Source organism: Phodopus roborovskii, unplaced genomic scaffold (genome assembly GCF_943737965.1).
Source record: "Phodopus roborovskii unplaced genomic scaffold, PHOROB, whole genome shotgun sequence".
In the NCBI taxonomy this organism is placed as follows: Eukaryota; Metazoa; Chordata; class Mammalia; order Rodentia; family Cricetidae; genus Phodopus; species Phodopus roborovskii.
This window is the reverse complement of record NW_026126602.1, coordinates 10,680,486-10,702,847: the sequence shown is the minus strand read 5'-3', so window position 1 is coordinate 10,702,847 and position 22,362 is coordinate 10,680,486. Positions and strand designations below refer to the sequence as shown.

Below are 22,362 nucleotides of genomic sequence, written 5' to 3'. Positions count from 1 at the left end.
AATTAGTATTCTATCAACTCTAAGAATTCCCTTTTCCTTATGAAATGGTTACAGTGCTACTGGATTTCCCAGCTATAGTTACCTGGAGGATTCTCTTCTTAGTCTTCTCTGAAGCTCATTTTTCCTGAGTGTAGTGTCCTGGATATCCATGTCTTTCTGTAAGTATTTTCTCTAACTGCTTTTAACTTTTTGTCTTTGCACTTTGAGATATTTTTTTCATGTGTCTTGGTGATTTCTTTATGTTTCGTATATTTGGCATTACTTAAGGGTTTGTGAATATTAATGTTCACTCATCAAATCTGGGTACCTTTTTATTTTTATTTATTTATTTATTTTTGCTAATATTCTTTTTATCAGTTTTTCATCTCCTCCCTTCTCTGCTCCTTTCAGACTCTTATATGTGAGTATACACTTACTTGATAACCTCTATTAGTCCTTAACTCTTCCTTCCTTCACTCTTTTCTTTTATTCAACCTGATGTTAAAAGCTAAATGACCTGTGTCTTAAAGTTTGATGACTAGCTTCTTAATGAGTCTGCTCTTGAAACTTACAATGGAATTTTCTGTTTAGATCGTTGGCCAGTTTTAAATCTAGAATTTCTGTTTGGCTTCTTAAATTGATTCTACCTCAGTATAAAATGTCATTTTATTCACATATTGGTTTTCTGATATGAGTGAGCCATGTGTCTATTCTGTTGTATCTCAGTGTTAAGGTGGTTGCTTTTAATATCTTTGTCAGATATTGTGTTGATCTCCAGTTCTTCTGTATCTTCTGGGATTTTGTGTGATTACTCTGACATTGTCTCACTTACTTGGTTATTTACTATTTTTTAAATCTTTGTTACCTTTACTTATTGTCAGTGCATTTGAAAGCATGGGTAAGTTTTTCAGTCTTTACAGAATTAAGAACAAATGTCCTTAATTCAGCAGAACCACATTTTGTGAACATGAACTACCTGGTATTGAGACCTTAGGCACAGTACTAGAGCCTGCTCACCATGGGCACATTATACTGGATGCCATCAACACAGGCTTGCAATCTGAACTTGGGATTTTTCAGTTTGCCCTGGTTCCAATGCCTACTAAGAGGTACTAGTTTCATTAGAGTTGATCTAAAGCATCTTACATAAGGGAAAACATCATCGGCCCTGGGCCCATAGAAGCTAAACTTGTGCTTAGGCAGGAAACCTTGGAACTACATTGATTAGAATGAAGCCTAGCACTTAGGAAGCAGCTTAGAATCTGGTTTGTCAGGACCAGCTTTAATGATGATTCACGGGGTATTTCTAATAGCAGGGTCTGTATCAAAGCTGAGTACTCATCACATGGTCAGTCTGATAGGTGTTTTATGTTAAAGCTGAGTCCTCATCATTGTTTGAGCCTGATGGCTGGGCCTCTTTTGCAGGCTGAGTGATCATCACAGGTTAAGCGCGATGGTTGGTTCTCTGTGTGGGATGAGTAGTCACTTTGCCCTCCTCCAGCATACAGAATACTTCTCTCCATTCAGGGTTCGTCTATAGAAAGAGAGGACAAAAAACATGAGTCTGTCCTTCCTGTTGTTTATTTATTATTATTTCTGCTTTTGCCCATGGTCTATATTATCTCTCCTAGACTTCATTGCTCTTATGAAGTCATTTCTCTGCCATGATTGCTTACACACATTTGTGGGCATGGATGAGTACCAGAAGCTCCTATTAAGCGCTTTTGCTGCTATCAGATTTCTGCCACTTGACTAAGTCTTTTGGCTTCTGTATTATCACCTGCATATTGCTTAAGAAAAGAAATAAACTTGTTTTTCAAAAAAATTTATAAAACAGCAATGACAACAGTTCAGCACCTCTATCAAGAGCCACATCCTCTGTATACCATACCTCTTCATTCATAGTGTGCTATGTGAGTGAAGCCATGTGGGGAAGTCCAAGATAACCACAAGTATTCCAGAAGGTGAGAGATAGCAAGCTACATTGATATATTAGGTAAACAAGATGCAAAAAGAAAACCTGGAGTCGTCAATTTTGTTTTTTAGTCAAGATGAAAATGGATGAAGAATTTGTGATTTTTGTCTATCTTCCTATCTTCATCTATCCACTTCATCTACTGATCATCTTTTCAACATTGGTATGATCTATTTTATATTTTCAGCATAATACTTATAATGGCAACTTTATAAATATAGTTGTAAGTACACTGTAGGGTGCACAACTACATTGTCAGTTGTGTTCCTCTCCTGACAAGGAAATGAACATTTAAAACTTTATAATACCCAATGGTGTCTTAAGCCAATTCAGTGAAGGACTCTGTGTTTTAATAGATAAAGTCTTTACATTTATGAAATGTATTTGATATGTTTTACTTTGACAGCTGTTGGAAATTTAAAGTGAAATATTTGGTGATTGACAATATTGTAGGCTGTTGGGGGAAAACTCAGGGATATATTTTAATACATAATATATATTTCTATGCATTAACTTGAAAGCTGATGGAACTATAAACAGAAAATATTTGATGATTGACATTATTATAGGCTCCTTCTGAGAATCCTGTAGTTAATAATCCAAATTTCAGAATATGTTTATTAACTGTCTAGGTTGAATGTACAAACCTTTATTCTACTTGTGCACCATAGTGTCTGTCTTCTGGAAGCCTGTTATAAGAAACCCATTATTGTACAGTTGTCCTTAGCAGACATTCACATTTCCAGATAATTAGTCACAACTTTTAACTTCCAAATTAGCCATTGCTGTCACACATGGTTTTATTTGAAGCACTGAGTGAGTTACAAACAAGCATTTGTCTTAAAGGCAATACTTTATAAAATGTGGAAATCTACTGAGTTATAAAATGAAGAAGAAAAGTTGTAGATGCAATTTGTTCAGTTTTTATTGTTTTATTTCAAACATCTTGTCCACCATGAGTACTACCTGATTGAAAAAAAAAAAAAAAAAACAATTACAAGCACCTACTTAGACAACTTATGTTCTCATGACCAGAACATAGTGAGAAATCTGAATGAGAAATTCATTGCCCTGATTCTAATCCACAAATGTAAGATCTCTTTGTTTAACCAGTGGAGATCACAGATACACAGGCCTTAATAAAGATGACTGGGGCATCTATATTATACCATTGTCATTTATAATCCAAAGGTAATGTTGAACTCAAAATGTTTGATGCCTTACAGGCTTATGGATTGACTCCAGCCTTGTCTAAGTGGTCAAAGGAATAATTGATAGATAAAAAAAAAAAAAAACTGAAATTTTTTTTACCCTTTGCACATCAAAGTCTTATAGAATGTTTCCTGGGGAACAGTATCCTCGTGTTCCCATTATCACTATGATACTTCCAATTAAAGGCAATAGCATTTTCTGCCCAAAAGGAGGTTAAGTTTTTTTTAATTGAAAACAATCTTATTTTACATACCAACCCCAGTTCCCTCTTCCTCCCATCCCCCCCCCACTAATCCCCCATACCACCTCCTATCCACTCCTCAAGGAGGATGAAGCCTCCCATGGGGAATCATGAAAGTCTGTCACTTCATTTGGGGCAGGACCTAGGTCTTCACCTGTATGTCTAAGCTGAAAGAATATCCCTTCATAGGTAATGATTCCCAAAGCCCATTCATGCATTAGGGATAAATACTGGTTCCACTGCAGGGCCCCACAGACTGCCCAGGCCCACCAAGTAACACCTATGTTTAAGGGGCCTGGTTAGGTCTTATGCTGGTTGCTCAGCTGTCAGATTGGATTCGGTGAGGTCCCACTTTCTCAGGTCAGCTGTTTCTCTGGGTTTCCCTGTTAGGAGCAATTTCCTGCAAGCCTGGTCCCAGAGTCCCATCAGTCCCAAAATAACACACAGAGACACTCTATTAATTATGAAACTGTTGGCTAGTTACTAGAGTTTCTTATGGCTAGCTTTGTCTTAAATATTAACCCATAATCACTAATATATGTATTTCTACATGATCTTATCTCATAGAGAACGTTATACTCACATCCTCTCTTCCTGAGGTCACATCATGGCTCTACTTTGTTTCCCAGAACCCTCCACCTCCTAGTCCCACCTATCTTGTTTTCCTATTGGTCAACAGAGCTTTATTCATTAACCAATAATAGAAACATATACACAGAATGACATCTTCCATCATCTCCTCTTTTCTGTCTAAAATAAAAAGAAGGGTTTTAACTTTAACATAGTAAAATATATAACAAAACAGTTATCAAATAAGAATTATAGTTAACAATATTTAGTCCATTAACATTTAGCAAGATTTAAAGAAAATATTCCATTATCTATCCTATTTTTTGTGAGTCTAAAGTCTTATATTTAACTTATCTTTACTCCTAACTTCAAACCTAACTAAAAGGAAAACTATAACCATAACTGTCTTCAACTCCATCAAAGACCACAGAAGGATAATATATAGACTCTAGAAATGACAGAGGCAACTTGCTTTCTGTTCAGTCACCTGAAATTCTTATGTAATATTCCATAGTCAGTTCATAGGCCATAGTGTGTCTTTCAGACTCCTCAGCAAAGCAGGGAACTTTAAACTTTCAGCCTCTATTGGCAGCTTGTCAGTCACTTTTCTCTGTGTCCTGCAGAATGCCTGGCAGACTCTTCTATGAAGCAGGAACCCTAGATAAATGTCCATCTTGTTTCAGAAGTCACTTTTCTGTGGATCCTGCATGTCCAATTTATATAGCATAAAGTCAAATAGTCCAGACAAGAGCAGTTTTTTGCCCAAATGGCTAGTTAGTCTTGCCATATTGGGAGTAAACTCCAAAAGGAGTTTCTTCAATGTCCATCTTCTTTTGTGACACAGGTGGTATTGCCAGGAGCAGTTGTGCCTCACTGTCAAGAAAAACTCTAAACCATTTTAAATGCCATATTCTGTAGGTCTTTGAAAGGTTTGAAGAATGCCTATTTAATTGAAATATATTTATGTATATCTAAAAAAACCTAACAAACCGAACTATAAGTTTTGACTATTATAGGTATCTATAATTTGTACTTAATTATACATTGCTTTATAACTAATGGAGTCTCTGTGTCTTAATTTGGGACTGAGGAGACTGGAACCAGGCTGGCAGGAAAGTGCTCATAACATTTCCTCATCACAGTCTTGACCCCTTTTCTCATTACTCCTCCCTCTTTACAACTGGATTCCAGGTGTTTATCTCAGTGGTTAGCTCTGAATCTCTATAAGGTACTTGTTTCATCAGAATGGAAGGAAAGGGTGCATGAACTATGGACTTTAAGGATTTTACTATCTCTTGCCTTGTGGTTAAATTCAGTCTTACCCCTATCTCAAAAAGGATTAATACATATAAACATGTGTTGTACAGTTTGGCCTGAGTCACAATTTTAAAGTATTATAAACATCTCAGTATAAGTTTACAACCAATCAACAAATACTAGAGAAATTTTTAAGTAATTGGTTGGTTGACTTTCCCTCCCGCCCCACCCTCATCACACAGTGTTATGTCTGTGTCTCTTTGTGTCTGTCTGTCTCCTCTTCTTAATCCTTCCCTCCATCCTGCCCTTCCTACTTCCTCCCCATGTACGTCTCTTTGACTCTGTGTCTGTCTTTGTGTATGTATATTTGTGTATTGGAAGGGGTGTTGCTTGCACCTATTTTTACAGGAAACTGACCAAAGGCTTGTCCATGCTAGACCTATTCTTTGTCACTGAACTAAATTCTGGCTCCATTTTTTTTTATTTTATTGCATGCAACAGTCATATTCATCCCTTTTCTTGTAAACTAGCAGCACCCCCCTCCCCCATATAACAGATATCAAGGAACAAAAGCACAGGAATGTTTAGTCATTTAGTCACACCACAGACATAGTTTGTTTGTCATGAAACAGATTCTCTAATTGAGTGCAATGCCTTCTATCACCAAATTGAATTGCTGCAGAAGAACCTAACTTGTTTGTGAAACGGTCCAGTTAAAAGGCAAAGGATCTGCAGGCTTAATAGAAGCAGCAGGGCTGAGGTGACTCTACCTCTGCTCTACAGCACAGAATCACAGATGATGGTATTTACAGAGAGAAAAGATCTTTCCTCCTCTGTCTGCTTCTTTTGGCATAAAATCCACCAAAGGAAAGTGTGCAGTCTGTCAACTCCCATTTAACGACATTTAAACTTGCCTATGAAAACTGTCAATGTTTCTGCAGAGTGGTTGTCTTAAAAATGACCTCAAGAGAAGTAAATAGGAATGCCATTTAACTCTCTGACCTCTTCAGGACTTGATGTAAGGCTATGTTTACATTATTTCTAAGCAGTCCTAGAGCTCATGGAATTTGGAGTCATAAGACCTATAATGGCCATGAAGGTTTTGGTAAATAACCTAATTTTATTTAATATTGCATTTAACAAATGAAAATAATACTATCATTCCCTTCCCAGTTACTGCAAAAATAATGTGAATATGTAACTTAATTATCAACTGCCTATGTTGTTATTGATTGTTTTATTTGTACAATGTAATTATGGTTAATAAGCATGGTTATAGTATGTTTAATAAAATGGCTAATAAAAACAAATAAGGAACTAGATAGATTACTGTCAGAAGCTGTCTTTGTGGGGCTGCCTAGCAACCCTAAGTTTGTACCTGAGTGGGGGTGTGTGGATGAGGGAAAGGCTAGCTATAGACAATAAAGAAAAGATAGAGATACAAAATAAAATGAGGACAGATTCAGTTAATTCAGTAATTGCCATGAGTTTTTCACCACTCTTACATACCTTAACCAAAAAGGGGAAGATGGTATCATGTATATGGAACAAACAGACTGTTTTTCCTCCTTCTTTAAGGGTTCAGTAACCACACCTTAGATCCAACTTCTTGTTCCCTAGCCTTGAGGATCAGGAGTAGCCACACCTCAAACCAGGTCTGCTATTTAGAATAAGACACCCTTTGACCCTTAGGTCTTATGACTTGCTGAGGACAGTTTTGAACTCTCTGCCCTTGAGTCAAGATGTAGTGCAGCCATCTTTATGGACACTGACTGATTACTCAATGATGCACTGGTTCTCTTCCAGAGAACCCATTTCAATTCTGAACACCCACATGGAGGCTCAAAATCCTTTGTAACTTTAGTCATAGTGGATCTGACACCCTCTTCTGGCCTTTGTAGGCAGTGCACATAAGTGGTGCATAGACACATGTGCAGGCAACATATACATTTTTAAAATGTAAAAAAAATACATAATGATTGAATGATATTTGTTCACAAAAAGACTTACTGTGACTGGTTCACTTAATTAATTGATGAAGTTTACATATTTGAAATCAGATTATTCACACAACTTGAGACTATGCACAGGAGAAAAGCCTATAAGCAAGAATAAAGCATGATTCTGGCTGAGAACTTGACACACTAGCAGTTAAGTCCAAAGGGAAGGCAATGCAGTAGCTTTCTTTTGAGCATAAATGACTACCACTTATGCCCAAATCTTATAATAAATGAAGGAATCCAATACAAGTTTCTCAAAGTACTATCAAAGATTTTGAAGAAAACAATACAAAACATTGCTTAACTTAGCATGAAATGTGTAAAATTAACAATATTGTTTCTTTGACATCAAGTTAGAGAGATAAAGACCTAAAAAGCTACGGTCTACACAGCTATGGATCTTTGCAGCAGACTAGCTGTGTTAATTTGGTTAGGTAGTCCCTACCCAGAGCTAAGTCAGTGTTCCTTGCATTCAGGAAACTTATATTTCTTCACTCCATATTACAGCCAAAATGTTACTTTTAAAATCTATAAAGAAAGGAACTAAGTAGTAGATGTTTTTGCTAAAAACAACTGCATTGATTCTTGTTCAGTTAGAACTAATTTGAATTGCTAACGAAAATGAGTTTCTCGTATACTCAAGAAAAATTCAAAAGTATTCCCTGGATTAGGAAAAATCAGTCTGGCAGAGTGTTGCATTCCCTTTCTTCTGGTGCAGAGTTTATCTTTATGCTCATAGTAGTAATCATAGTTGTGTTCCATTTCATTGAGGTAACAGCAAGCATAGTACCAGCCACAAATGAAATTATAATTCATTTTGTAGATGTTATTTATTTAATTGATTTATTTTTATAACATTTATGTATTCGTGTGTGTGTGTGTGTGTGTGTGTGTGTGTGTGTGTGTGTGTGTGTGCGCGCGCGCACGCATGCTCACACTCGCACATAGGCTTGATGCATGGGTACCATAGTTCTCAGTTCACATTATTGGTAGGGGACAACTGTCTGGGGTCATATTTTTCTTTACACATTTGGTTACCAAGGATAGAATTCATATCAGCAGTCTTAAGAATAAGCACCTTTACCCACTGAGTCAACTTGCCTGCCCATCTGATTCATTTTACTATTGCAATAATTGCAGAAGAGGGAATACTAACTACTTCTTACAGTAAGCAAATTCATCTGTGTGTTTACTTAATTCTTTGGGTATTATTTGAAACTTCTTTAAAATATAGTAATTTGTAAGTTTGGGATATATGCAGGCCAGAGAAACTGTGGCTGTAAAAAGAGAATACATTCTTGCCAAATCTCTTGGGAATCTGTAGGGGCACATGCATATTTTGTGCCCATTTTAAATATGAATAAAACAGTTACATGTGTAGAATCTAAAATAGTTGACCTGGAAGGTGTCAAGAGCCTAATAGCAGCAACTAGAGACAGATAGGGAGAGGGTTAGTATATGAGAGTTCAAACAATGCCTCAGAAACAAACTCTGGAGGCCTGCCCTAGCAGAGTGATCACAAACGGAAATGAGGTCCATGAAGAGTATAAGGAGATAGTTGGTGTACTACAAACAAAACGTGAAAGTTGAAGATAATGAATAACATAGTACCTATAGATTCATGTACGAATCAAAACATTACTGCACATCTCATAAACACATACCAATGCTACCTGCCAGCTGTCAATCCAAAAAAAAGGGAATGAAGTGTCTGGTAGCATGAGTGTGGCTGCATTCTCTGTGTTTCTAGGAATTCCTTGAGCTTTAGCACAGATCTGGAAAGCAGCTTCATCCTGATTGAAGTTCCTCTTGCTTGCTCTGCTCAGTGAAGCAGTGTCCTCCATCAGCACACAGAGAATATGGAGTCAGGAAGCAGCTGCCCAGCACTCATGCTTCCTGAAAGGGCCCCTTCGTTATCTAATTAAAACAGTTACCTTCAAGGTTTCATCTGTAGATTTTTTGTGTGTGTCTATTTTAATGATCAAATTATAAATGAATCATGGTGAAAGCAAGAAAAAAATTAATTACAGGGTCCGAAAAATGTCTGTTTTTGTGTTTATAATTATGAGGAAGTGCATATGATGGAATGACTGGAAATCTAGAGAGAAATATGATAAAAAGAAAAGATCGTATCATCACTCCTTCTAATAGAAAGTAATCATTTATCACTTTAATAATAAAATATTATTAAATATATTAATAACTACAGATTTAATTTTACAATGACTTACATAGAAATTACATTTTAAAACTTGAAGCCATGAAAACTACAATATCCCAATGAAATATTTACAAGTAAATATTTCATTTTTGTAAAAAATGGTCTAATGTAGTTTCAGCTCTCTAGTAATGTAATAATTAAGTGCACATTCCAATGGTATCACCACTAACCATTTGCTTTGAATTTTATTTTACAAAATTGTGTGTGCAGATTTATTTCCATTGTGTCTTTTTAGATTAATGACAAAATTAGTAAGTATTTCCTGAAGTGGTTCTTATCTTAGGCAGATAAAGACTTTGGAGAGGAAAAACTAGTGTAAGATTAACAATTTGTCATGGATATTCGACAAAGCAAATAAGTCCTGTGTGAATGAATTTGGTGTGAATAATTGTAAACATGGTAGGGATATAGAACAAGAACTATTGAAAGTTAGTTCAAGGCTAAGTTCACCATAGTAAATGCCTCTCCCTAAGCACCTGCTGAGAACTCACAAAGAAGGGGCATTTGTAAGTAGTCAGTGTTTTACCATCATATCTACAAATAAGTAGACTGCATTTTCTTGATATGACTTCAGAATGATAAAGGCTTTGGCAAACAGAGAAAATTGAAGGCTGTATCATGTTGTTATTTAGCTCCCTTTCAAATTGTTTAAAGAACACAAACAAAGTATAGAAATGGTCTGCCATTTAGAATATGTTTGTTTGTTTTTGTTTTTATAATGCATTTTTATAATTGCATTTCAGGAAAACTCAAGACTGAGGGAGTATCTCTGTGCTAGTGTGCTTGCTCAGCTTGTGTGTGAGGTCTTAGGTTTGATCCCTATCACTGTTAACAGCAGCAACAACAACAAACCCACAAAAAAATATGATAAATAAGTGTTTAAGATTACAGAAGTTTAAAATAGAAAAAAGGGAGGTTTGTTTTTCTTTATTACTGGGATAAACTTTTTTAGTCTAATATTCACTTTGAGGTAATAACCACTCTGCATATTATGGATTGCTGATAAGCAATTCTACTGAATACTGACAAGTTATAAGAGCAGTTTGACTCTATCCAGAAAAAAAAATATTGTTAATCAGACATTATGAAACTATTTATGTTCATTGTTTTAAAGCCCCTACAAAACATGATTGCAATTGAATCATTGCAGTTTTGGTTATAATTTTGCTGGCAATTTTTCATAACAAATATTCTGTCTTTCTCATTATAGGTTTCATATACACTGGAGAAGTTGTGCATCGAATGCTAACAGCCACACAGTATATAGCACCTTTAATGGCAAATTTTGATCCCAGTGTATCCAGAAATTCAACTGTCAGATACTTTGATAATGGTATGTACTGATTACTTAAGGCACTTAATTTTAGTTAAGAAGATAAAATGTTCTTGACATTAAGATATGAAATAGGTCATGTTAAGGTGGACAAGACATACTGACAGTAATGTAAACCATGAATTTCTTTTGAGAACATATAAAATGTATCAGTCACTATTCTAGTTTTGTGGAGAGACACCATGACCACAGCAACTCTTATAAGAGAAATCATTTAATTGGGGCTTGTTTACAGTTTCAGAGGCTTAGTCCTTTATCATCATGTCAGGGAGCATGGTGGCTGGCATGGCAGGCATGGCAGGCATGGCAGGAATGGTGCCAGAGGCATAATTGAGAGTTACATGCTGACCCCTGGACAATGAGAAAGGCACTGGAGTTGCCATGGCCTTTTCAAATTTTGAAGCCCATCCCTAATGACAAAGTTCCTTCAACAATGTCACATCTCCTAATCCTTTTAAATCTAATTGTGCCACTCCATGGTGACTAAGTTTTCAAATATATGATAGCTTTAGGAGTCCACTCTTATTCAAACCACTACATTCCACTCTCTGGCTCCCATAGCTTTGTAGCCATATCATACTGCAAAACTTCATTCAGTCTGACTTCAGATGTTCCCACGATCTTTTCATAGTCTCAAGGCTGCTTAAAAGTTCAAGGTCCAAATTTTCTCCCAAGACTCAATGTAATCTCCTGTAAACTCAAGATCAAAAAGTAGATCACATAATTCCAAAATACAATTGCACAGAATATGTGTTACCAAAAGTAGAAGGGAAACCATAGGGAGGAAACACTGCACTAAAGCAAGTCCCAAACCCAGCAGGGCAAACTTCAGATTCTGCATCCCAATGCCAAGGGATCTTCACATCTCCAATTCATTTCAGCTCTTTTTAGCCTTCAACACCTCTCTCTCTCTCTCTCTCTCTCTCTCTCTCTCTCTCTCTATCTATCTATCTATCTATCTATCTATCTCCCTCCCTCCCTCTCCCTCTCCGTCTCCGTCTCCCTCTCTCTCTGTGTGTCTGTCTCTCTCTCTCCCTCTCTCTCTGTCTCTCATCTCATACCTAGTCTATAGCTTTCTTTATCAGATACCTTATGACTCTGGTATCTCCAACAATTTGGTGTCACTAACACTGTGCATGCTTCACCTTCACAGATTCACAGAATGGCATCTCCAGACTTCCATGCAGGGACAACTTTGACACATGGCTTGGTGTCCAGGGCTTTCTTAACCACATTGTATACTTGACTTAAAAAACAGAACCACACAGCTAAAGATGCTAAGTTCTGCTTCTCAGTGGGGATAGAATCAGCCACTTTGTTCAATTACATTAACACCAACTTTCTGTTGTTGATTTTCTTCAGTGTTTAAGCTTTTCTTTAATTCTATTCACAAGTTGGAAGTTTAGCAGGGTAAGGTAATGGTCTGAGGTTACCACTCCCTTTACTGTATTTAATCTCACACTTTCCTTTAAACTCATTGTCTCCCTGAGCACTGCAAATACCTCTACTACACTTCCTGGTGCTCCATTTCTCCTCAAATTGTACATTTTGTGTTTTTCTTTGTCCAACTTGTTCCCTTCCTTATAGATCTACAGATTGCTAATAACCACAGGCACAGTCAATATTAGGCTGCCTAGAAATCTCCTCTACTAATGCCATCAATCCAAAACTCAGGCAGTTTTTTTTTATTTTTTATTTTTTTTTAATAAGGACAAAAAGCTGCCACAACTCTTTGTCAGAATGTCATAAGAGCAGCTGGTCTTCTAGACCAGTTACAAATAGTCTTCCACTCTTGGTATGGATGCCCACTGTACAAATCCTGTTTAGTATTATCTTCCATGCTCCCAAAATGATGTTCCATGAAGCCCCACAAGTGTTCAATGACTCTTCTAGTCCAGAGTTTCAAATTCTTCCATATTCCTCCAACAAATAACATAGTCAGGTCTATCACAGCAATTCTCTGCTCCCTGGTACCAACTTCTGCTTAGTCACTATTCTATTGTGAAGAAAAACTATGACACAGCATCTCTTAAAAGATGAAGCATTTAATTGGTCATGTTGTGCTCCAACTCTGAACCCCCCAAAACACTAAGAGACCAGATCTGATGAAAACCAAAGAATCTTTAATTTACAAGTTAACACAAGTTAACTTGTAACTCCATCCAACACAGTGGGTGTAGTAGGAGGGACCCAGGGCAGGGCATATTGGGGTAGAGCAAGAGAGTATCTTGGGGGGGGCTGCTGGTTGCATAACAACAGTCTCAGGATTGGTGTACCTCTGAAATTGGGCAACCTGTCCTGAGATGATTGAACAGCTGCAGCTGCTATAAGGTCTCTGTACCTAAAGGTCCTAGCAGGGCAGTTATTATGTCCTGCATTCCACTATTATCAGTAAAGTACATCCAGATCCTGCCATCTAACTTCTGATTGGTTCTGTTCCATACATGAAGGACATTTGGCTTCCTAGTGATTAGGGAAAAGTCAGGAGCTCAGCACATGTTGCTGGGTCCTTTCTGCAGCCTGTCATAGCTGCCAAAGCAGAGGGCTGGGTGAGTGCTCGGGCCCCTCATGGCATTTGCTTACAGTTTCAGTATCTTAGTCCATTATCATTATGGAGGGGGCATGATGGCAGTCATGGTGGGAGAGAAGTAGGTGAGTAGTTGAGAGCTACCTCCTAGGCACAGAGAAAGACACTGGAGTTGATAAAGACTTTTGAAACCTCAAAGCTCATTCCCAAAGTAACATAGTCCCTTCAATAAGGTCACACCTCTAATCCTTCTAATCCTTTTAAATAGCATTCCTTGATGAATAAGCATTCAAACACATGGGCCTATGGGATTCATTCTTATTCAAGCCACCACATAAAGTAATAAGAGAAATCCTATAATGTATCATTAAATATCATTAAAAGTCAAATAAGAGAATTTAGGTTAGAGCCATAAATGAATACTTATTTTTATAGCTTATTAAAACGTGTAACTTTGAGTAAGGACATGAAATTATAGGCAAAGAATAGTTTGTATCACAAGAAATATATTTCAAAGAGAATTTTGCAGACTATTTAAAATATAAAATAACATTTGTGTCTTTTACATCATGCACCTTCATCCCATTTATTTACCTGTCCCTTCATATCTACCCTCTGCCCCTGAAACCCTCCACAAATGAAATAAAAGAGAAAAAAGAAAAAATGTAAAAAAGAGAGAGAGAAGGAAAAATGTCAGTCTTGTCACGGAAGATGTAGCATGACACAGTGAGCCATTCAATAAACCCTTTTATCCACATACATTTACTTGCAATTATTCACTGCAAAGAGTTATTGGTCTGGTTTGAGGCCTATGGTTTCTGATACACTACTGATACTGGGCTGTCACTGTAACTACTCTTGGTTATCCTGCCATTGCCCTGTGAGGTGGAAATCCTGCAGGTTTGAGATGGTGTAGATATTGGGGTTGGCCAACAGACAACCCTGGTTCAGGGCCTGGGTAGTTTCAGTGTTGGTCAGCTCTTGTTCTCACCATCAGGGTGAACTCTCCTGAATTGCCTTGGTGAATTACCTCTTGAAGTGTTGATCAAGGAGTAGGGCCAATTCTCTTGCTTTTATGTCTTCAGGGTCAGATCTGCCACACCTACAACTCAAATTCAGGGCCAGCTATATTGTGTTGCCCAGTCATGGTGTAGGGGCCACTATCCAAACGCTGCGGCTGATGATGTGCAGGGCAAACTCTTCCACTCTTCTCTTATGACCTGATGGCTGGCTATCCCACCTGCCTCAGAATTGATGAATGGGGGAGGAAGAGAAGGAGGAGGAGAGCATCTTACCCACACCACATGACAGATGGGCAACAGGGACAGCTTCCCAATGATCACACCATCAGGGATGGCTCACACCTCTTCCAATGGGGTTGGTTCTAATGTGCTGTCCAAACAATGTTCAGGGTCTGCCCTTCCAAGTGTTGCAGCTAGTGGGTGACAGAGGCAATAGTCCTGCCCTTATGGTGTCAGAGTCAGCTCTCCCCAGCCACATGAAAGATGAACAATGGAGAGAGCTCTCCTGTGCTCACAGCTTTGGGGCTAGCTCACCCACACTTCCACAAATGGGTTGGCTTTCTGCCAATGCAAGATTTAGGGCCTGCTTTCCTGAGTGTTATGCCTAGTGGCAAGCAGGGACAGCTTTCTCACTCTTAGGACCTAGGGCCAGCTTTCCCTCCTGCCTCAGGCATTGATGGGGGGGGCATCTCCCCCACCAATGCTGCCACATGACAGGTAAATAATGGGAACAGCTGGTTCACCCATGCCTCTGCCAATGGGGCCAGATGAGCACAGGAAGTTAAGATAAAGGTTTTTATGTTACTAACATAAAAACATCATAAAGTACATTAGTATGTTCCTCTCCTATATGCTCTAATGTTGCCTATTTCTTTATTACAATTATTGTTATAAATTAATATAAACTTTCCCAAGTAGCCTCTAAGTTCTAGACAAAGATAACTATTACTAAGAAATCTATCTTCATTACCTAGCATACCATCATAGAAGATGGTGTGCCACAATAAATAATCAATGACTGAATAAATAAAATGATAATTATTTAAGATGAATTTTTACTTCTAAAAATTTTGGAATCATTAACACCCAAGAATAAATTATTATTTCTCCGTGATGTAACTTTTGTATGATGGCCAAGGGGATATATAATTCCCATGATATAGTGAAAGCTATTACCACTATGCTATTTATTAATAAATGAAGCAACTTGAAATACTGTATAGGTTTTTATGTCATAGCAACTTGCTGAAGTAGCCTCTGAATTAATTAGGTAGGATCATTGACATCTACTGCAGGATAGGAAAATCCTCCCAGTGGGGACAGCTACAGGTCTCACAGTTTCTTGTAATGTTAGAATTAAAGCACCAATTTTAAAAGCAAGTTGATGCTTCTAAATGTTCTAGCTAGCCAGATAACTGCAGTCTATGTGAGTCATGAATATTAATATGCAAAAATCGGAGATCTATAAAATAGTATCTTCTATTAGAAAAAAATAATTTGATGGTTCATAAAGAGCAAGTTAGATTGTATAGTTCCTAATAGTGATCAGAAACCTGATCAAGCATAGAATCAGAAGAAAAGCAAAGCTGATAGTGCCCTTCATCAGCAACATTAGTTTCTTCTAGTTATGCTGATATTTTGAATGTCAAAGGCTTCCATCCATTAATGATCTGGGAATTCAAGTATGATTGAGGAAGCTGAGCTCCAGTGCTCTCTGGGCTGCTACAGCAATTCATGTGGATGGCTGTGCATGCTTAAACATCTTCAGAGAGCCAAGGCAGGTAGGTCAGGACAGGGGTAGATCTCTTAGCTTTCTGAACTGTGGACTGGGGTTTTTAATGGGTGGCTTTCTTTTACTTTCTTTATACCACCATTGTTCACTGTAGTAAGCAGAAGGCAAACCCTATAAAAAGACACTCATACTCACCTGTCTACCATGGAGTGTTCGACCTCAGCACTATTCAATAAGATCTGAAACTTAAAACCTATGTTCTCCAGTAAACAAAATAGAAGAAATATTTGGCCAGTTTTGTAACTCAATAAAAGCAGTTTACTACAAAGTGTTTCCATAAAAAGTAAGCAAATGTGTATCTACTATGCCACTCCACAACGTAAAGCCTTTTGTGTTCAGTACTATCTTTTCACTCATTGCTAACAGTTTGTTAGGAAAATCTTCATCAGAATTTGCACTCAAATATCAATTTATGTTAACCTGTCATTTACACAAAGAAAGGGAAACCACTGTATTTTTTTTTAATCAAATGCAGATACCAGAGGGAAACTATAAAGAGGAAATACCTTTATGCAGGTGAATTGACTCTGAGTTAGAGAGACTTGGAGGCAGTTAATGGTCTATCTTTACCTGTGGCAGGAGGTATACATTAAAACCGTTTGTGGGCTAGACATGGGGGCATGATCAGAAGATTCTTGTACATGCAATATTATTTTTAAAAATTTTAACAAACAGTGTTTTAGTCAGAGGTTTTTTTATCCCACCAGCCAGTGCCAAAATAAGCACTTTAAGTCTTGACATTAATTACAATTATTTGGCTAATGGCTTAGGCACATTTCTAACTAGCTCTCATGATTAAATTAACTCATTTCTGTTATTTTATGTTTTACCATGAAAGTCATGGCTTCTTACTTCACATCTTGTTTGCCCTGCCAGTACATGGCATCTTCCCAACTCTGCCTTCTTTTTCTCCATAACTCTGTTTGGATTTCCCACTTAGCCATTGGCCAAAATAGCTTTCTTCATAAACCAAAAAAAGCAACACATATTCACAGCATACAGAAGGACATCCCACATCACAGTGTGTTTTAATATTTTCTAGTTTTATAACATGATGCCATAAACACAGTGATGTCTATAGGAAAGAGAGCCTTTGTCTCCACCCATGACAGGGCTGAATATTTCCTATGACTCCAGGCTTAATTTCAGGAATGTTTTGGTGTTATTTCTATATTTTAGCATCTTTTAAAACTTTATAATTAATTAATCAAAGTATTTAAGTATGAAGACTATTTTAAAAATCCAGCTAGTTCTGGAATCATTACTTAGGCCCAGAGCAGTTGCTGAGTATTAATTCTATCACACAGCAATAAATTTGAAAAAGCAGATAACAGGTAAATTTTGTCAGTATGGCCTTTCACTCATTTAGTTCTGTTTCATCTGGCACACACACACACACACACACACACACACACACACACACACACACACATATATATATATATATGTGTGGGGGGGGGGCTCTCTTTGATATCCAGAGTAAAGACAAGTCCTTCATTGGGCCTCCACCTTCTAGACTAATAGGGCAGAGGCACCTCAGGATAGTGGGACATAGTAAGGTGTGGTGTTTTGAAGAACAGTAACTTTGTTGGAGCAAGTTTTGCCTTATTGGATGAAGTGTGTCACTGTGGAGGTTGGCTTTGAGGTCTCATATATGCTCAAGCCATGCTCAGTGAGACAGTCCACTTCCTGTTGTCTGTAAATCAAGATGCAGGACACTAGGCTACTTTTATAGTACCGTGTCTGCCTGCATGCCACCATGTCACGCCATGATAATAATGAACTAAACCTTTGAAACTGTAAGATACCACAATTAAGTGTTTGCCTTATAAGAGTTGTATGGTCATGGTATCTCTACACAGCAATAGAAACCCTAAGACAGAGGTTGGTACCAGAGACTGGGGTATTGCTGTGGTAGGTCTGACCATGCTTTAGTGTGAAGTAATATGGACCTTGGGACTGTGGCTTAGAAAAGCAGTTGAATGCTTTAAGTGCTTCTTAATGGGCCATCCTAGTAGGACTATGGAAGACAGTGATGCTGAGTGTGATTTAACTGTGGGAGCCCGGTTCAAGGAATTTCAAAGGAAAAATAATTTTAATATGTGTCCTAGATATGGTTCTTGTGATATTTTGGTGAAGAATATGGCTGCTTTTTGCTCTTGTCTAAAAATGAAGAGTTTTGGATGAATTCCATTCAGCATAGGAAATCTCAAAACAGCCTGGTATAGACTCTGTCATGTAGTTATTGGTGGTAACTCTAAGGAAGGATTACAGTGAAAAGGAGCAAAGTGAACAAGGTAAATTACACAGTATAAATTTTGAAGAGAAAAGAAGCACCTGGAAGTGAAATGGAACTAAGTCCTGCATTCAAACAGATAAACAGATTAAGAATTGGACTAAAGGGGGTAGTAACTTCAGGACAAGATCCCACCCAGCTAAATTTCCATTTTGTGAAAGGAATTAAGGAAGAGTTTAGAGGAGGGTGTGCTGGCAGATGCTTTTAATCCCAACACTGGGGAAGATCTCTGAATTTGTTGATTGCCTAGTCTGTAGAGCCAACTCAAGGACAGCCAAGCTTAGGCAGTGGAGGTTACCATTAAAACCACCAAGCTGATGAAGGTGTAATTGCACAAGGGGGTCATGCTTCAGTCTCAGGAAGCAGTAATTTGTTGGCTTTGGCCACGTGATTCTGGCTTTAGAGTTTAAGGATAGAAGAGAGGGATTGTGTAATTTGCCTCTGCTTCTAAGGACAGTTGCTGAGGCCAGGCATGTGGCAGGGGTGTCCCTGACTGCAGGCCTAGTGAGGCCATTGAGTAAAGCTGTGAAGTTGAGGTCTGGATTGCCTTGGAGGCCCCAAGATTTTGGAGATGCCAGAGCCTGCCAATGAATATTAATAGGGAGTGGAACAAGCCCAAGAGAAAAGAGTTGAAAATCTGAAGAGTTTTTTTTTTTTTTTTTTTTTTTTACATCATACATGGAGATGCTGAATTTGAAGTTTACCCAGCTGGTTTTGAGTCATGATTTGGTCCAGTATTTTCTCACTATGCTCTTTTCCCTATGTTTTGGGAATGGTAATGTATATCCCATGCCATTATGTGTTGGAAGTAGATGATCAGTTTTTTTTATTATAATTTTATAGGGGATTATAGTTTAGAGATTGCATGAATCTCAGAAGAGACTTTGAACTTTAGACTTTTAACTACGTTTGAGACTATTATATGAGACTATAGGTACTTTTGAAGTTGTACTGAACACATTCATTATGATATATCTACAAGGCTTTGGGGGTCAGGGAGTAGAATGTGATGGTTTGAAGGAAAATGAGAGTGCTACTCCCTTAGGATTGGTCTACAGGATTCTGAGCTTGTACTATCTATGTACATAATTTTGTTTGGTATTTTTTCTTGGAATTAGTTTCTTTAAAACAGACTCTTAATTCAACTACTACTTCTTCCTTTATCCCCAGAGACAAGAATTATATGTATGGCCTTGCCACCTTGTCCCCATTCCTGCTCACTATTCTGCCCAAGTAGCTGGCTAGTCTTCCTTATCAGGCCAAATTCTCCTGAGACATTCTTTACCACATCTGGGCCCTTACATCCATTCCTGTAGACAGTGCTAGACAGATTATAGGCTGTGGGGACTACAAGGCTTGGGGATGAGGTTGGAGGAATGAGAGTAGCATTGTCCAAGCAGTTCAAGCCCTGGAAACATACTGCATAAACTGTGGAGGCTGAGCAAGACACACAGAGTAATAGAGCTGTCTTAGAGGGGAGAGTAGCAGAGACTACTGAGGTATATGGTCCTGAGTTCTCAAAGACATCAGCATCCCCTGGGGATGTACTAGATGTACAAATTGTTACCTACCAGCAGTGCATGCCTGCCTGTAATCCTACCTACTAGGGGGGGGGGGAGGCGCTGAGATCATAACCTACAAGGGATGCAGAGTGAATTCAAGGCCACTCTAAACAGTATAATGAAACATTATCTTCAAATAAGAAGTAAAATGATGCCTAGCTATTTGGAGTGGTTGCATAACTCAACCTAAGATCAATCCCAGTACTGCAAAACAAATGATTCAAACAGCCTTCCAACCCCAGTCTAGACCATGGATCAGAAACCATAGGGAAGGGTCTCAGGAGGTCCCAATCCAGATCATCTCCTGGTTATAACAATGCACAGCAAACTTTGAAAACCAGCCAAGCAAACAAATTGTTTAAAATTATTGGCAGGGAGACAATGGCCTGTACAAAATGCAGAACTGGCTGGCACAATTAGAATCAATGGAGCTATAGAACCAGACTTATAGGTTTAGAGTCCTGCTCTGAAGTTGATTGGTCAAGTTCTCTGAGATGCATGAAACTACCTTGGGCTCCCATCCTCGTATGAGGATTTGCATGCATCTCAAAACTTTCATATGCCTTGGGGAAAAATACAGTTTCAACTTCTTCAGAGAATTTTGTAGACTGGCTAACAGGGGCCATGCTGATCTGAGTGACCTGTGCTGCCATATGAGACCATGGTATCATCCAAGCCAGGGCTGCTGAAAATGGCTATGCCTTGGTCCATGGCAGTACAGCAGCCAAGGTCTCAGTTAATGTCTGTGTCTCCTGTTGCCACTGAGGGCCATGCAGATTCCCCAGGGTCTCATCAGCCATTTGAAAACATTTTGGTGTTTTAGGGTCATGCTATCACTGCTGCCATACTTATCTGATGGTCTGTGCTGCCACTGGGGGTGCCCTGGTGAGGTCTTGTCCCAATTTGCTACTGAGGGCCATGTGAGGGTCCATGGTCCTACTGCAGCTGAGATCTGTGATGATCTCCATGGCACATGTTACCAGGGGAGTCATAGGAATCACATATGTAGACATCCCAGGGCCATGCTGAGCCAGCTATGCCCCACACAGGCCCTGGGATAGCTGGCCCCTGCACTTGCTAGACACTGCAGCAGGAGAGTTAGCTCTGCCCCTCATGGGAGAGCTGCCCAACCCACTGTGAGATGGGCCCAACCCTCACCACAGGCATGGGAGATGTGCCCCTGATGGCACAGAGAAGAGCTGGTTCTGCCCATCCTTTTCAGGGGGTAGGGGGGCCAGTCCTACCAGCTCAACTAAGATCCAGACCCACACCCTGCATTGGGTTGGCCCACCCTAACATCTACCCCATCTGTGACTTGCTAGAGCATCTGAAGGAACTGGTACTGAAGAACAATAGCCACGGGATTGCCATGACTGGGCAACAATAGGATGTCTGAAAGGAGTTTTGATGAGTGTCCAGTGATGTTGGAGTGAATGCCAGAGGCCTTAAACCAGACCAATAACTCATTGCAATAAGCATTTTTTGGGTGGTGCTGATTGGACAAAAAGGTATACCATGTGACACACCATAGCTCTTAGTGCCTTTAGGATAAATGAAGATTTGGGGAAGATGGAGGCGCTAGGTGGAGTTTTTGTTTGTTTTGTTTTTAATTTTGTGGGTGATTTTTTTGGGGGGGCGGGGAGATGCTACAGTGGTGAGTAGCAGAGATGAAGGGACTGGGAAGTTAGTGGGATTGGGGTGCATGGTGTGGAACTCCCAAAGAACCAATAAAGAATTATGTTACTTTTAAAAAATCTACATTTCAAAATAAGCTCAAAGAGGTGCTGATATGGGTGGTACAAGAATCACTCTCACAGTCCTGATGTGAAGGGCTTTCTATAATGCCATGCATGTACCAGACATCGGATGGATGTGTATCTGTGTGTGTGTGTGGGGGGGGTGTCTGTGTGTGTGTGTGTGGGGGGGTGTGTGTTTAAGTACAGAAGCACATACATTTGTATGTTACAAACACACTATATTGTGCATGTAATATATAATGTATATAATATGTTAAACCAAAGATAAAATCCAACATTTAGAGCTAAGCGAAGGTCATAGGTATTCATTGTCTTCTTAAACATTACACAATGGCAATGAAATGAAAGCATGACTTCTCACTGGTGACCTGAGCACTGTTTTAAACTCATATTTTGCCTCAATATTTTCTTATAAAGGCAAGAATATTAAGGCACCAGAGTAAAATGCACACCAGAGCAGCTTCAACCTTTGTCCTTCAAGGAAGCTTCAGGAATCAGCTCAGGACCCTGAAAGCTGCTCTCTAGTCTCCTGAAAGCAAAGCTACAAAGACACAAATACAGACATAGTTCATAGGAGAGAAGTCTTATTATCTGTAAAAGTAACCTCTTCAGTAGAAT

The 22,362-nt window shown here is 38.7% G+C and overlaps 1 protein-coding gene across 1 annotated transcript in view; it reads left to right on the top strand.

Moving 5' to 3' along the window:
- Plxdc2 (plexin domain containing 2) overlaps nucleotides 1-22,362 on the top strand; it is a 405,252-nt gene that overhangs the window by 260,334 nt on the left and 122,556 nt on the right. Inside the window, exon 5 of the mRNA XM_051205738.1 lies at nucleotides 10,666-10,788. Within this exon, the coding sequence (XP_051061695.1) occupies nucleotides 10,666-10,788 (123 nt within the window). The remainder of the gene's footprint in view (nucleotides 1-10,665; nucleotides 10,789-22,362) is intronic.